This window comes from Ochotona curzoniae, unplaced genomic scaffold (genome assembly GCF_017591425.1).
Source record: "Ochotona curzoniae isolate NIBS_2020 unplaced genomic scaffold, NIBS_Ocur_1.0 scaffold_2683, whole genome shotgun sequence".
In the NCBI taxonomy this organism is placed as follows: domain Eukaryota; kingdom Metazoa; phylum Chordata; class Mammalia; order Lagomorpha; family Ochotonidae; genus Ochotona; species Ochotona curzoniae.
In genome coordinates this window covers 7,717,778-7,730,801 of record NW_024467100.1, presented here as the reverse complement: position 1 = coordinate 7,730,801, position 13,024 = coordinate 7,717,778, and the positions used below count along the sequence as shown (strand labels likewise).

The 13,024-nt window shown below is 40.7% G+C and overlaps 1 protein-coding gene and 1 pseudogene across 1 annotated transcript; both read left to right on the top strand.

Moving 5' to 3' along the window:
• Positions 1–2,444: 2,444 nt before the first annotated feature.
• On the top strand, positions 2,445–3,380 carry LOC121171629 (olfactory receptor 10J4). The gene has a single exon (XM_041003387.1). The coding sequence runs from the start codon at positions 2,445–2,447 to the stop codon at positions 3,378–3,380; it is 936 nt and encodes a 311-aa protein (XP_040859321.1).
• Positions 3,381–10,164: 6,784 nt separating this feature from the next.
• Positions 10,165–11,381, top strand: LOC121171546 (annotated as a pseudogene).
• The last annotated feature ends 1,643 nt before the right edge of the window (positions 11,382–13,024 follow it).

Sequence of the window (13,024 nt, the reverse complement as noted above, 5' to 3'; positions counted from 1 at the left end):
AAACAGTGAGTGTTGATGCTGCCACCCTCAATAGCACTCCAACATGTGGAGCAGAAGGCAAGGAACGGAACAGCTGACTCCCGTGAATGCAGGATTTGTCCGCTTTATAACGGAAAAATACATTCTCTGAGCAAAGAGACATCTCTGCTCTTTCCTTTTCCTTCTTGTCTCCAGATCATAAAGTCCAAGAAGATATCAGTTAAAAGTCCAGGAAGAAGTCAGTGAAAGTCTGACTTACATTGCAATGTGATTTAAGTACCAGGTCAGAGGATGAACTGTTGGTGTTTGGGGAACCCTGTGGATGGTTTAGCCCTGCCCATTAATATCCAAATCCTTCCCTAGTCCTGGGGATTCTCTCCCATTTCTATATTTTATTTCTGTCCCTGCTACCTCCTTCTGATTTCTCCAAGAGACAGAGAAGCATCTTTTCACTGCAACCCATAAGTACCCAACAGGTGAAATCTACTGGCTAGCCTTGATACTGGGCGTGGGCGGACAGAAATGCAATAGAATGACCTTCATTTTTCATTCTGTGTGAAATACAAATGATAAAGTAATGGCCTAAAATATTCATCGGTTGAAATATCTGGTCTGTATATCCCTGTTCACCACTTTTCAGTGCATGCTTTCCATGCTAGGATCTCCTGCTAAACACCTATCATAGGCACCAATCCTCTGCGTACACATTAGAACTGCATTCCATAGGTGAAGATCTCGAGGTCTAAATAGATAAGAAACATTTCAAAGATCACAAACGGAGACAATGGAACTGGGATATAACCACAAACTGTTTGATTCCTGACCACTTCACTCCCATCTCTCACATCTTGAGATCTGGAGTTGGAAGAGAAATGAATATCAGAAGGGAGGATCATGTTTTCCAGTCCACGGACAGGAACTATAGAATTAAAGACAGTAGCCATCCATTGACACAAAAATGGAAGAAAGTGTGTGTATGTACGTGTGTGTTTTGGAGGCTCCACAAAAAATATAGATCCCAGGAACATGGAAAGTGAGAATGAGGAGGTCAGATGAAGAGATGGAAAAAGAAAATGAATGCATTATTTACCTGTTTTGTGTTGAGAACTGAACTTGGCAATTCATATACAGTAACTCATTTAATCTCCATAGCAACGTGATTGGGTAGATAATCTTTTCTCCACTTGATAGCTGAGTAAATGGAGACAAATGGAAAAAGCAAAGAAAGCCAGGCTTCTCTCCATTTAAACTGGGGTTAAAGCCAGAGACTTATAAGCTCAAATATTCTGTTGAACTGTTTTTCTTTTCTTTCCTTCTTTTCTTCTTTTTTTCTTTCCTCTTTTTGTCACTGTTGTACAGTTATTAGTATTTCTGACTTTCAGAGATTTTATTGTTCTTAACTGGAGAGTAAATAATAGAAGCAGAAACCACCCTCCATACAGAAGAAAAATGGCTCAGGTTTTAAAACAAGTGTTTGGCGACTATAAGAAAGAATCAGGACTAAAAAGAAAGTTAGTTCTGGACCAAAGATGACTATGAGTTCACACACTAAACTCATCTAAAGGAAAAAATAATTGGTGTCTCCCATTACTTATATTAGACCTTAGTTATTTTGACTTTGCTTATTTTTCAATTTATTTACTTATTTGAAAAGCTGAATTTTAGAGAGAGAGAGGACAAGGTATCTTCCATCTGCTAATTTGCTCCCCAAAATGGCTACTTCACTCAACAAAATCCAAGCCAGGCTGATCTGAGGCCAGGAGCTAGGAGCTTTATCTGGGTCTATCAAATGGGTGCAGGAGCCCATGTACTTGAGCCATCTTCTGCTACTTTTGCAAGCCATTAACAGATAGCCAGATCAAAAGTGGATCAGTTGGTACACAAACCAGCACCCTTAGGAAATGCCTACATTGCAGACCACCTCGTTGCCTATTATACCATGACACCAGCCCCAACAGCTCTGACTTTGAACTGGGCATAGAGGTCGTGTTTGGTATCTCAATTCAGTAAATGAAAGCCCTTTGCAGCTGGTTTCTCGCTTCCCAGAAGTGTGCTTCTCACAGCTCTGTACCTGGCTCAATTAATGCACTTGTTAGGTTCATCCTTAGCACTGGGCCTCTGACTCACAAAGCGGTATTGCTGGTTTAAACAAGGTGAGTTTGCCAGGAAATCCAGAGTTGAACACAATGATTTTAGTGGATTCTTTGGTCTCTATTTACTTTTATCAAAGCTAATTAGGAGTTTCTGATACTCTGTTTATGTATTTATTCTCTCTGCCTCCCACTACATCTTCTGCCAGTCCTGAGGCTCAGAACTTGGGAGATCTTTGCGCACTTGTCCAGTGTTTGAATGACAAGTTTATGAAACTCGGAACTACACTATTTTTCAGTCCCTGTGCATGACTGATAATTACCCTGAAGAGTTAATTTTCCCACTTCATCTCTTTCAGGCTCAGTTTCTCCTCAATGCCAAGACCCAATTTCACAGTGGTGACAAATTTTACCTTTGAAGGTTTCTCCATTTTTGGGTGGCATCACAGACTCATCCTCTTTGTGGTATTTTTTATCTTATATCTGCTAACTCTTGCTAGCAATGCTATCATCTTGACAGTTATTCACCTGAACCACCAACTTCACACGCCCATGTACTTCTTCCTAAGTGTTTTATCCATCTCTGAGACCTGTTATACCGTGGCCATCATCCCCCGAATGCTGTCCAGTCTCCTCAACCCACAACAAGCCATCTCCATCCCTGAATGTGCCACTCAGCTCTTCTTCTATCTCACTTTTGGCATCAACAACTGCTTCCTACTCACAGCCATGGGGTATGACCGGTATGTGGCCATCTGTAACCCTCTACGTTATTCAGTTCTCATGGGCAAAAAGGCATGCATACAACTGGCAAGTGGGTCCTGGGGCATTGGGCTGAGCACAGCCATCATTCAGGTATCTTCTGTGTTCAGTCTGCCCTTCTGTGAAGCCAATGTCATCTCCCATTTCTTTTGTGACATCCGGCCCCTAATGAAGCTGGCTTGTGCTGATACTACCATCAAGGAATTTATCACTTTGCTCATCAGCCTCTGTGTCCTTGTTCTGCCCATGATCTTGATCTTCATCTCCTATGTTCTGATTGTCACCACCATCCTCAAGATGGCATCTGCTGAGGGCCGGAAGAAGGCCTTCACCACTTGTGCCTCACACCTCACAGTGGTCATCATCCACTATGGCTGTACCTCCTTCATCTACCTAAAACCCAAATCCCAGAATTCCCTGCAGGACAGGCTGATCTCTGTGACATACACGGTCATCACTCCCCTGTTGAATCCTGTTGTGTACAGCCTGAGGAACAAAGAGGTCAAGGACTCCTTGCTTAGAGCTTTGGGCAAGAAAACCTTCTCTTAGATGCCAGTCAGTCTCAATAATGGTGAAATGAAAAACGTGCAGTGAGCTGACATAGCGTGGGAGTTAGTAAGATAACAGATATTACGAAGATACCAGGTGTCTAATGTGGGAGCAAGAGGGGATAAAATGAAACAAAGAAGGAAAATATTCATGGTGTAAGAGGTGGTTGGATATTGCCAAGCCAGACAGATGGGTTTATCAAACTTGACATAAATCAAGTAAGATAAAGCATTATCTATGCACTGTAGTATAATCTTAGACATTATTCCTGTTACTCATGGCATAAGGTATTATAAACCAGCAGGCAGACTGTAAAGAATATATAGTATCATATCACAGGCATTTATGTATGCTGAATCTGGCCTTGGCTTGAAAATCAAAGCTCTGAAATGACAAGCCCTTCACTTTGTACACTTGACACTTCCAGTGCTACACTTTATACTACAATTAACAACAACAATAAACAATCCACACCATTAATTATTTACCTTGTGCCTGTTACAGCATGCATAAACCCTAGACATCTGTCAGACACAAGCTCTGATAGCCAGTTTATAAGCTGATTGAAAAGTTTGTCTTTCTGACAGCTGAAGCAACAACAGTAAAAATGTCTTCCCTTCTTACTGGAAGGAAAGCTTCCATCTTTCACGCCTCCTGGAATGTTAGCTGCCCACAGCTGCTATCTTCTATGAAGAATTGGCTGAAAGAGATCCAAGGTATTGCACTTCTCACCCTGCAAAGACAAACCGCAATGAATATCTTAATGACACAGAACCATAGGGAGAGAATGAAACAAAGAAGGCAGATATTAACCGAGAAAGTGAGAGAGACAGAGAGAGAGAGAGAGAGAGAGAGAGGTGCATACATTTGCCAAGTGAGACAGATGGGTTTACCAAATTTGATAAAAATCAAACAAGACCAAACACAACAATGCACTGGAGTAGAATGACAGACATTTTTTGCTCTTGTCATAAGCTCAGCTCTTCTATCTCACGTTTCTAAATCAGTGGGTGAATGGTGCCATTCACCCAGCCTTACGTTTGAACTAATCTTCAGGTAAAACTCTAGAATCCTCAGTCTCAAGTTAATCTTCAGGAATGGCCACATTATCTCTTCTCTGTTCCATCCTGTTTATATCACTCCCTTTTATTTGAGATTATTCCTTTAACCAGTCACTTGTGTTGGGCCCCTGATTATTCAGGCTCTGCTTTTTAGGGAACAAAGACTAATCAAGATAGTATCTGTATCTATTGAATAATCATTAAGGCTTGCTCTCTGTATTCTCTTTCCATGTGTTACTCTTAGATGTGCCTGTTACACAGTACGTATAGATGGTCAATAATCGCTTATTGAAAAGAAGAAGGAATATCAACAGCTTTGACAGCCAAAATACAATTAACACCAGCCATCAGCCCATGCATCTCCTTTCTTTTGTTACTCTGTTGCTTGCCAGCTTTGTCACATCCTCCTTTGGTGCTTTTACCGAGTGAATCATTGATAATGGGCATTAGGTTAAACACTAGTCAGCTAACTCTCACTACAATTCGACGTGATAGTTATTTTACTATTCTCATGTTACAGATGAGGAAACTGAGACCTGATTGAGGAAGGGGCACACAGCTGGTGTCTGGCAAAACCAGAATACCAACATGAGCAATCCTTCCCAAGGTCTGTTTCATGATTATTTAACCTCCATTCTCCTTTATAACTAAACTATACAACTCTGCATTACTGTGAAAAGGAGTTTTTCAAATTATGGATTTACATAAATCTCAAAGTCTATTGTGGATATCCTCGAAATTTGGAACTCAGTCGAAAAGTTTTTTTTAAAAGTGCATGTTTCAATGTTTTTGTTTTTAAAAATATTTTTGGTGTGTCATTTCTCTAAAACACCAAGAGGAAAGGTAGAAAGGAGTTACAAAGTGTGCCAAGGGTCATTGGATCCATTGGATTCCTAATCTGTGTATGTATCTTCTTTCAGTTGTTCAATCTGCTCTCCTTCCAAGAAATCAATAATCCAGAATCCACACTACTTGTGTGGTGTGATACTGTACACAGAGCACAGGCTTTGGCCCTTGGAGTATTTATATTCCAAATGGTAGGTCCACCTTGATAAGTGTAAGACCTCAAGAATATTACTTAACCATCCTGGCCTTCATTTTCCATTTGTACAGTGAGGTTAACAATAGCACTCTCCAGGGCTACTGTGAAAAGCAACAATGTTCTGGATCTTCTGGCATATGGCAACTATCTTTCCTACAATCACACACACTGCTCTCATCTAGGCACCCTTGATGTGGACACAGAACTTTGACAACAAGACTGTGATTCACGGAGCAATTTCTCTCTTCCCAGAAGGTTCTGTCCTCACAAGCAGAATTCTCCTATTGTCACTGATCCTATGTTCCAGCAAGAGGAATTAGCTGTTTTCCCAGGGACTCCAAAGGACTACTAGATAAATCTGCCATGCGCCAATAAACCTTTCAGCATCTACTGTATTTCTCTTCCAGATTTTTTCCTGATACACTACTGATTTACTGGCCTAACAAACTCTTCTCATCGCATCAGACCTTCTCTCCTATTTACTCCATGATCGTTTCACTGAGCTTCAGAATTAATATTTTCACACACAGTTTTTGAAGATACTACAACTGAATTGCAGACACCAATTGTTTTTTATTATTAAATACATTGCATTATGTGACACAGGTTCATAGGCTCTGGGATTCCCCCATCCCCTCTCCATGCCCTTCCCCCATAGTGGATTTCTCTACCTTGTTGCAGTTTTGTAGTTCAAATTCAGACAAGATTCTTTCATTGCAAGCATATACCAAGCATAGAGTCCAAGTATCTCATTGTCCAGATAAATTCATCGGTTTTTTGGGGAGACCATCTCTGGGAAGACACTAAATATTAACCTTATAGTTATCTTTTAAGAATAGTATGTTTTCTATCAATAGATACAAATAGTATCCTTCTAATTATGTAACTATTATTGTCATAGATCTGTCACAGAAACATATAAAATCAAGAACTTGTCACACATAAAATTTGAATATCCTAACTGTAGGTGAGAAGAATAAGGCAGAAAGCAGTTCAGGAGACCTCAGTTAACCCTGCCTAGCATCCTAAAGGACTCCTATTAGCAATTCAGAAGTGTCACTTGAATCTCTAGGCCTGAGAGATACTAATCTAGATTGAATTCCATGAATAATCACAATAAGATTATAGGAATCTGGTCCCCAAGTAAAGCAGTTTGCAAGACTAGGAAAGTGTACAACAGGTTCTTTCGGTCATTTTGCCAACTGCGTTTCTAGGATCACTCTGCATGTGTTCATTAATTCTACCACCAAATCCAATATATTTGCTGTTAGTGTCACAGTGTTCTCTCATACGTCTCTAACTCATAAAACAGGATAATATTGATTTCATAGGATCATTTTGAAGGATTGAGAAATCTATGCAATTGTTCGATAAATGTTAGTTGGCAATGAAGCTGAGTATCTCTCGTTTTAACCAGGCACTACATTTCTGTATCATCAACCCAGCTTCTCATTTCCAAAATGTTTTTACTCTGCCCCCCAAAGAAATATCATCATAGAGTATTGATCTGTTTTTCATCAACACTATTTGTTTCTGTTGAAATCCCGTACCCATCAATCATAACCATGAATCATTAATATAGAGATCATCTTGTTTCATTCGTTAGAAACTAAACATATTTGTGAGTAATCAGGGAGTTAGAAGGAATGCACTTAATGAGAGTAGTTTATGAAAGAATTGGTTTTTCCTCTTCTTGAGCCACACATTGATTCATGCACAAGCCCTATTGATTTACCTCAAATATCTTTCACATTTTTTTTTCCTCCTCTCCAGGCTCCTTGTTACCCTTCTGATCAATCCTAATTATCTTTGTTACATCAGCAACCTCACTGGCTTCCTTGCCTCTTCTCACCAACTGGACATTCATCTTCACATTGCCCCTACCAAATCCCCATTCTGAGTATTGTCTTTGTACAGCAAGGAAGCACAGTCATTAGAGAGACAAGAAGAGTAAACAGGGTGGCTGGCAGTTACAGAGGTTTATTTCCTTAAGATGTCAATTGCTAAGGAACTTTGAAGTCCATGAATGGAAAGGATAAGCAGGAATCCGCTGAAAGGCCCTTAAAAGTGATAACATCCAAACACACTAAAATCTTTTGTAGGCTCATTTCTCTTCACCTACATAATGTGATTTTCTCTAATCAACCTGAGTATAATCAAGGGCTGTCTCCTCCCTGTCTCAGTTATATGTGCCGCTCGTTTCGGTTTATCATGCTTGTCTTTCACCAGCAGCTAAACTGTGACCTCCTCAAATTCAGCATCTTCTTCATTTCAGTATTCCTAGTAACTAGAAAAAGGGTTTATATTTGCTAAGTGCTTGAAGACAATATGGGCATACATGTTACCCTAACAACTTGCTCAAGAAACAACAGAGTAACTCAAGGAAAGTGAAGCCAATTTTCAGGTGGGTCTTGATACACTAGTAGAAAGTTTCCAAATGGAGAAGAAAAAAAAAATCAGGGTAAAGAAAGCAGTGTTAGGAAGTTCTTTCCAGCTCCCTAGCCCCCATGAGAAGCTCAAGGCTTAACGCTGTTCACTTTCAATCCTGGATGCTACAGGGCAAAGACAGGCAGCAGGCAATTCTCTACAGAGCCATGCCTGTTTAACTACTTTTATTACAAAAAGAAAACCAGATTCTTATTCCGGGGAGAGTCCCTGTCTATCAATAAATAGGTCTGGATTTTCTGAGATCCAAGATAGCCTGAGCGTATCCATCATTCTGGATTTATAAGCTACATAGGTTTAAAAAGGAAAAAAAAAAAAAGGCTCCCAAAGACACAATGCACTTAGTCAAGTAAGCAAAGTACAACTAAACAAATCAACTTCCTCAGCTGTTTCCACTTGAAGAAAAACTTTGCCCAGTCTCCCAAAGCATTAACCCTGGGACTGGGTAAATGTCCCACACATAATGAGATCCCTAGGTACCTGTTGTTGTTGTTGGCATCCTACCAGTCACAACATGATTCTCAGCATGTCTTCAGGAAGTGACTTCCAGAAACCTAGCTGGCTGATCCTTTGAGGGCATCTTCTCTAGTTTCAAAGATGTGTCCATCTGTAGAATCTGTCAAACAAGGCAAGGACACCCAAGTTTTCACACCTCCTCAGTATAATGTATTTGTGTCCTGCCTGCCTGGTCTCAGCCACTGTCATAAATTCTTTTGCTCCATTTGCTTTTCCCTGCACATCCACAGTGTGGCCAAGGAATGCCAACATTTTGATTTTTACTCCTTGGTCTTTTCTAACCCAGCTCTCCTGTTGTGCCTGGGGAAAAGGCAGAGTCATGTAAGTGCTCTTAGAAAATGGAATGATATGGGGCTTGCTATCCATGGGCGGACTTCAATTTATTGTAGTAAAACAGCTCTTGTCACAGCAGGGGAGGTCTTCATAAGAATGTGTTTGTTCTTCTTTTTCTTGATTTCTTTCGAAGAATTATAGGCTCCCGAGGGTGGAGGATGCTAACCAGGTTGTAATAGCCATTTTTCTGCCTTAAGACAGCATGCCATAGCCAGAATAGATAAAAATCTAGCCCAGTATTTCTCAATGGAAGTGCTATTGATGTTTGCAGCATGAGAATTTCCCCATGTACAGGACAGTCGCGTGTATTACAGTGCATGTAGCATGATTAATTTCCACTAACACCTACACCCATCACTGTAACAATCAAAGGCTCTATCAGGCATTTCTGATTTCACCCAAGTTGCCATAGTAACCTATGACTGGAATATTGTGCAGTGTATGTTCAACAGGCTCACAGAAAGATGAATGGCCTTAACGACATATTTTAATGTCAAATGACTTTCTCCATTGAGAAATACTCTCTATTGCAGCTGTCCTCTTTTAGCATTCTTGGCATTATTGATTAACAGCTGGTCATCAATAACTTGTAAATAGATTTTTTTGGTAATCTTAAGGAAAGTCTCCATGCCTAGTAACCTTCATCACTGTTGTGATTTACTTTATGCAAAAAGTTGCTTTCTGAATATGCATAAGTAAATCAGAATATAATTTAAATACCCCACAGGAGCTTATTGTTTAACGAGACAAAGATATGAAATATTACAAAAATTGAAATGAACCCTAGCCCTAGCCTTCAACAAACTGATATATCTTTAGTGTAACTCCTTTTTTTCTCCTCAGGGTCTGCTTTGGCTTTGGGCGAGGGACACCTGTCTTTGTAGCCTTCCTGATATAATTGTTTAGCCTTGCCACATAGGTACAAAGTTTGCCTACTGACAAAGTTGTACTTGCTGTAAAATTGTCTTCTAGTTTAGAGGAGGTAAAGGTATAGCATGGTTTATAACATGCATGAATCAGTGCTGGGAACTGTCAGTACATTTCCATCATTCAGACAGCTCTGGGGAGAGGTGATGTTGGTTAAGACTTCCCTTCCCCTTCTTGAAAGCAGGATGAACATTTCTGTATCCATATTGCTTTTCCTGCATACAGAATATGAGCAGGGGTAGGGATGGGAGATGATTCACGGTTTTGAAAGTAGTCTCCAGTCCAGCCCTAAACAAATTGTTTTCAAGCATCTAACTTATGCATAATCCTGAGTCCCTCAAATATAAAACATAGACTAGACATTACAAAGTTGCTAAGCATTTATGTGAAAGGTACAGCAATAATGGGGCTACAAAATAATTAACATAGACATAAGAGCGTAGGAGCATAATATGATTACATGGCACCTGAAAACTTGCACAAATCTCTAAAGAATGGAGAAGGAAAGAAGAAAGGATTCTCAGAGGTTGGGAAGGAAAGCAGGAATGAAGTAACAACACGTAAGGGTTTATGGTGAGCAAAATTGGACTATGTAACAGACACAGAATGAAAATATTCAAAGTTATATAAATGCAGGGATTAACTTTAATCCACTAAGAAATTTATCCTCAGATTTACAGCTGAGAACTCAATTTGATCCCTTTTGTAAATGTGCCTAACTCGTCTTACTGAAGTGATGTAACGTTTACTATTCTACGTTTCAGATTCAGTAATCACTCAGCGAAGAGAAAGAACTACACTCTCATCACTATATATTTATTTTTCAAAGTTTCTCAGCTTCCATGAGCACCAGTTCACTCTTTTCATGGTGTTCCTTACATGATATATCTTAACTATAACAGGCCATATAATCGTTGTGACCATTATCCAGATTTATCACCATCTTCACACCCCACTCTACTTCTTCGGGGCCTGCTGTCCACTTCTGTAAATACATTTGCCACTCTCCCAAGGAAGGTCTCCAGCCCCATGGGCCTAAAAAAGTCTGTACCATTGGCAGGTTGTCCCACTCAGTTGTACTTTTTTGTAACATCCAGCATAACTAGCTATTTCCTGCTCACAGCAGTGGGGTATGACTGCTCTTTGGCCATCTGTAACCCCCTGAGAGACTAAGAGGCAGTCATTAAAAACAGGAGGATAAGAGGATGCATTCATTACCTGGTTGGTGGGGGGCGGGGGAAGTGGGCTGCAGCACTGGGCTGATTTTAACAATTGCACGGGTGACTTCTGTTTTCAGATGTCACATTTGTGACATCGACCTGCCATCAAGCTCTTCTGCACTGATCTCACTGTCCTCTCGGATTTTGATCAGCATTACTTTGGTACTTGTTGCTGCTATGGATCTGGTTTTCATCTCTTCACCTAGAATCCTCAAGATTGCATCAACTGAAGGTTTTTGCCACCTGAGTCTCTTACCTCCCTGTGGTCATGGTCTACTCTGGCTGTGCCTTCATTATCTACCTCAAACCCAAGTCAGAAGAGACCAGGGTTCAGAACAAGCTGATCTCTGTGACCCATACAGCCACCACACCTCTACTGAAGCCTGTGGTGTGCACTGTGTGGAAGAAAGAGGTCAAAGATGTTCAGTGGGGATGGCGCTGTGGCACAGCACATTGAATCTTTGCCTGCTGAACCGGCATCCCTAAACAACACCAGTGAGTTCCAGATGCTCCACCTCTAATCCAGCTCCCTGAAAATGGCTTAGGAAACCAGGTGAGGATGGCCCTAGTGCTTGAGCTCCTACACCATGCGGGACATGAAGAGGATCTTGGCTCCTGGCTTTGTAAAGCTCCGACTGTTACAGTCACTCAGGCAGTAAACCTAGATGGGAGCACTCTCTCTCCTTCTGTCTCTCTTTATCTAACTCTGCCTTTCAAGCTAAAACTAAACCATTTTCCCCCCCAAAAAATATGCTTTGCACAGGACTATTGGCAAGAAACTTTTTTTCCTTATACTTTAGGCAGAATTCCCTTAAAGTTCCTAACACACCATTCCTAAGTAGGAGGGAAAATGAGAAACAGAAGTTTCACGCAACTGCCAGTCTCAATGATAAAGAAATCCCTGGATGAAATGATGCCCTATTTTTGTGACTAAATAGACAAATAAGAATAAGACATGCCTGTAGTAAAGGTCAGGCAGTAGTGTGAGCCAACGATTTTTCATTGACCTTTTGGTCTCTTAATGAGCATTGACTTAATGAAGGCAATGAAGGCCCCTTTGAGAAAACAGAATCAAGGGCAATCATGTGATGTTTTCCTACAATTTCTTCCTACTTGCCTGAACTAGGGTTGAGCACATCCCAAGGGGTCACATGTTGGACTTCAATATCCACTGTGAGGGATTGGAAGAGTGAAAACTTACCCCTACGATGGTAGTTTTAGAGAGTCTTGGGAGATGATGGGGTCTAAAAAGGCCATCTTGGTGAAGTCTCCATTACTGAATTCTGGCGTCTTTATGAGAAGAATGAGACAGAGCTGACACTTGGCTTAGTTGGTTGTCTCTGCTTGTGGGTACTTGCATCCCACATGGACACCAATTCAAATCTCAGCTGTTCAACGTCCCATCCAACTCTTTACTAATGAACCTGGGAAAGCAGCAGAGGATGACCCAAATTCATGGGTCCCTGCACCCATGTGGGGGAATCCAGAGACCCAAGAACATCAATGGAACAACTGGACAGCAGGATGAAGTCAGATTAATAAGATTAATAAGACCTAATAAGACAAACTAAGTTCACAAAAAATAAAGTTTGCATGTAAGTATAAGATTCATGAGAATCGGGGTTCAGAATTTGGGGTATTTATGTGAACTGTTAACATCTGCATTGGTCTCACTCAGTTCAAGACCTATAAGAATTTGGGTGCAGTTACAGACTCTAACCGAAGAAAAGCAGGAGAAAGGGGAAATTTCTATGAGGTGTTTAAAAGCAATATACAGAAATAATTACATAATTAAATCGAAGATGAACCAGTCAATTAGGTAGAGAATGGAGCAGAAGCCAACCAAACAGTGTCGTGCAGGTTTGGGATTTGAGCTGCAGCTAAGCGCCCATGAGGAAGTACTTGCTTCCGTATTAGTGACTAGAATGAATCTTAAAAACAGAAAAAATCGACACTAAACAGACATGGGGCAAATCAAGATGGCAGACTGGGGTAAGGACACCTTTAAACAGATGGAGAATCATTAGCCAGGGTGAAGCAGAGAAGGCAAGTTCTAGGGAATGGGAGAGGATAGGCCACTGGCAGAGGGACACCTGGAGA